A 2,835-nucleotide genomic window follows, 5' to 3' on the forward strand; every position below is an offset into this window, starting at 1 on the left:
GGGCAGTGGTGGAGTCCCCATCCCTGGAGGGGTTTCCCAGCTGTGTGGAGGTGCTGCTGAGGGACAGGGGTCAGTGGGGACTGGGCAGTGCTGGGGGAAGGGGGGGACTGGAGGAGCTGGAAGGGCTTTTTCAGCCTCGATCACTCCATGGTTCTACATGCCATAGATGTTTATTCAAGGATTTTACACTTGTTGAGTTTGCTCAGACTGAAGTGTTCGAGGACATCGGCATACAGCAAAGCCCTCTTGTTCCAGCCAGGAGACATCTCCAGCAGGAACAAGAATACCCAAAGCTGTGATTTGTGCCGCAGGAGCTGACAGTCACCATACCCAGGGACTGCAACCAGCCCACTCCAGGGTGCTGCAGACTCACAGCAGCTGGGGTGGTTCCTCTGCTCTGCCTGGACCAGCCACTTACTGGCTCAGTGCAGACCCGGATGGAAACGGACCCTGCCCAGTATCAGCGCATCAGCACCAGGCTCCTGATACCATCAGGACATAATGGGAGTGGAATTACCTGCAAAAAGGGATCCGGTCAGATCCCCAGCTGTGGGACACCCCAGAGTGGGTGCGGCTGAGCCCCTTTCCAGGGTTTGACAAACCTTCATGGGGTGTCCCTGTTTCTCACGGCAGCCCAGGAGAACTATCAGGTATTAATACACCTACCACCATGCAGCAGAAGTTTCCTCAGACTCCTGGCTTTGAAACCCGCTTCTGTGGGACTTGTGATCCTAAGAATCACTCATCGCAGTGAGGGGCTACCGAGTCCCGTGGTCGTTTTGTGTGTGTTGGGGCTGGGGCTGTGACACACTCCAAAGCCTGTTACAGCTCAAGGCAGCACAGGTCCTCTGTGGAGCCAAGAATTCATTGTCATTGCAATTAAAGTTTTAACAAGCTTATAAAAACACAGAAGGCAGTTGCCATTGGTCCGGTGTCATCTGCAAGCTCTGGGAGCTCACCGTGCACTCCCTCGGTCAGGTCGCTGATGACAAGGCAGAATGAATCCTCGCAGAGATCCCTTGGGAAGGCCACTGCTGGCCCTTCTCTGGACTTCAGCCGACTTCCCAGCCCCAGAACAGTTTCCTCTGATCCCCCCACAAAGCAATTTCACTGAATTATTTAGTCAAATATTATTTTGTGTGTCCACGTGTGTTACAGCCGCGGCCGGAGCCTCTCTTGCAGAAGGCCAGCAGACGGCTGCGGTGGGATTCCCCCTTGCAGGATCCTGGCTGACTGCAAGAGCTTTACCTGTGTGTTTACCCACAGGTTTGGTGACTCGATTCTTTATCCCGGCCTCTACTGACCCACCAGCGATGGAAATGAAGCCTGCTGGTCAGCAGCTCTCACGGGCCCCATGGAGCACCTTTTGCCGGTGGAGCCGAAGGGCTGATATGCCCCAGAGCACTGTGACCACCTGCAGTAGGGTGATGCACACTCTGCTCAGCATCTCTGCAGCTTCGCATCTGAGCTTGTTCCAGACTCTCAGGAGAATGACGCCTGGTCCTGAGAGTGAGTGATGTTTGACCGATATTTCTTTGGTGTAACCCCTCCTCCAGATGTACTTTGGGCTGACCAAGACCCTCTAACCCACTTGCCATGAAGACCGTGTAGGACATAGCATTGTGATGCGCAGAATTCCCTGAGCTTCTCTGCTATGGGGAATGTCACCTGTCACCCCTGAGTATGCTCAGGGTCAGCTTTGGTCAGCAAGTGGTCCTCCTGTTTCCTGATGGTTTCCTGCTGCCAAAGAATCCTTCCCAAGCTGCTCTTCCCATTACTTTTTCTCTCTCCTAAACTCCTGTTTACATTTGACCTGTCACTTTTTATGGCCATTTCACGTAGGCAAGTGTCGCGCTTCTCAGTGACTCCTGGGCTGCTGGTCACGGCCAGACCAGTCCAGTCTTTGACACAGGACCCCAGGGAGGCCTTAGCGAATGGGCTTGTTTTTCATGCTGTAGATGACGGGGTTCAACAGAGGCAGGACAAAGAGGTAGATGTTGGCCATGAACACTCGGCAGAAGGGTGCAGCATTCTTCCCATACTGGTGTATAATGGACAGGCCAGCCGTGGGGACAGAGAAGATGAGGACAGCGCAGAAGCGGGAGATGCGAGTGTTGAGGGCTTTGGTCTGCTCCCCTCTGGAGGTGATGCTCACCATGGCCTTAGTGATCATGGTGTAGGAGAGGATGATGAGCACTGAGTTTAGGGTCACGAACAGCACCAGGGTTAGGCCGTGCAGGCTGTTCAGGGTGGAGTCCGTGCACGCCAGCCGCATCACGTCCTGGTGCAGGCAGTAGGAGTGGGACAGCACATAGGACCCGCAGAACAGCAGTTGCGTCAGCAGGCAGATGAGCAGAAACAGCATCAGAGAGCGGCAGACCATCCCCGGCCCAATCTTTGCAACCCTGGTGCTGGTGAGGATGGAGGAGTGTCTCAGTGGGCAGCAGATGGCCGAGTAGCGATCAAAGACCATGGCCAGGAGCACCGAGGACTCCATGAAGGAGAAGGTGTGAACGAGAACATCTGGGTGAGGCAGGCCAGGAAGCTGATCTCTCCGGTGCCAAACCAAGACACATGCAGCACCGTGGGCAGCGTGACCAGAGTCAGGCCCAGGTCTGTGGTGGCAGCATTGAAAGGAAGAAGTACGTGGGCTGGTGGAGCCTTTGATTCTCTCTCACGACGAGCAGGATGGTGCCATTTCCCAGCATTGCACTGAGATACATCAGACAGCCAAAGGAGAAGACTCAGCAGTGGAAAGGAGCCATCCCGCGGATGTCCGTCAGTAGGAACATCAGGGCACGGCTGGGGTGTCCTGGGGCCAAGCGTAGCCGCGCC

The 2,835-nt window shown here is 55.2% G+C and overlaps 1 protein-coding gene across 1 annotated transcript; it reads right to left on the reverse strand.

The window, feature by feature from the left end:
- Positions 1-1,858: 1,858 nt before the first annotated feature.
- LOC104497034 (olfactory receptor 51G2-like) lies at positions 1,859-2,828 on the reverse strand (the record flags this gene model as incomplete). Its single annotated transcript, XM_010140281.1, is given in 3 exon segments — positions 1,859-2,517; positions 2,520-2,627; positions 2,630-2,828. Coding segments are annotated over 3 exon segments (966 nt in total), but the record flags the coding sequence as incomplete, so codon positions are not given.
- Positions 2,829-2,835: the final 7 nt, after the last annotated feature.

This window comes from Buceros rhinoceros, unplaced genomic scaffold (assembly GCF_000710305.1).
Source record: "Buceros rhinoceros silvestris isolate BGI_N320 unplaced genomic scaffold, ASM71030v1 scaffold12220, whole genome shotgun sequence".
Taxonomy (NCBI): Eukaryota; Metazoa; Chordata; class Aves; order Bucerotiformes; family Bucerotidae; genus Buceros; species Buceros rhinoceros.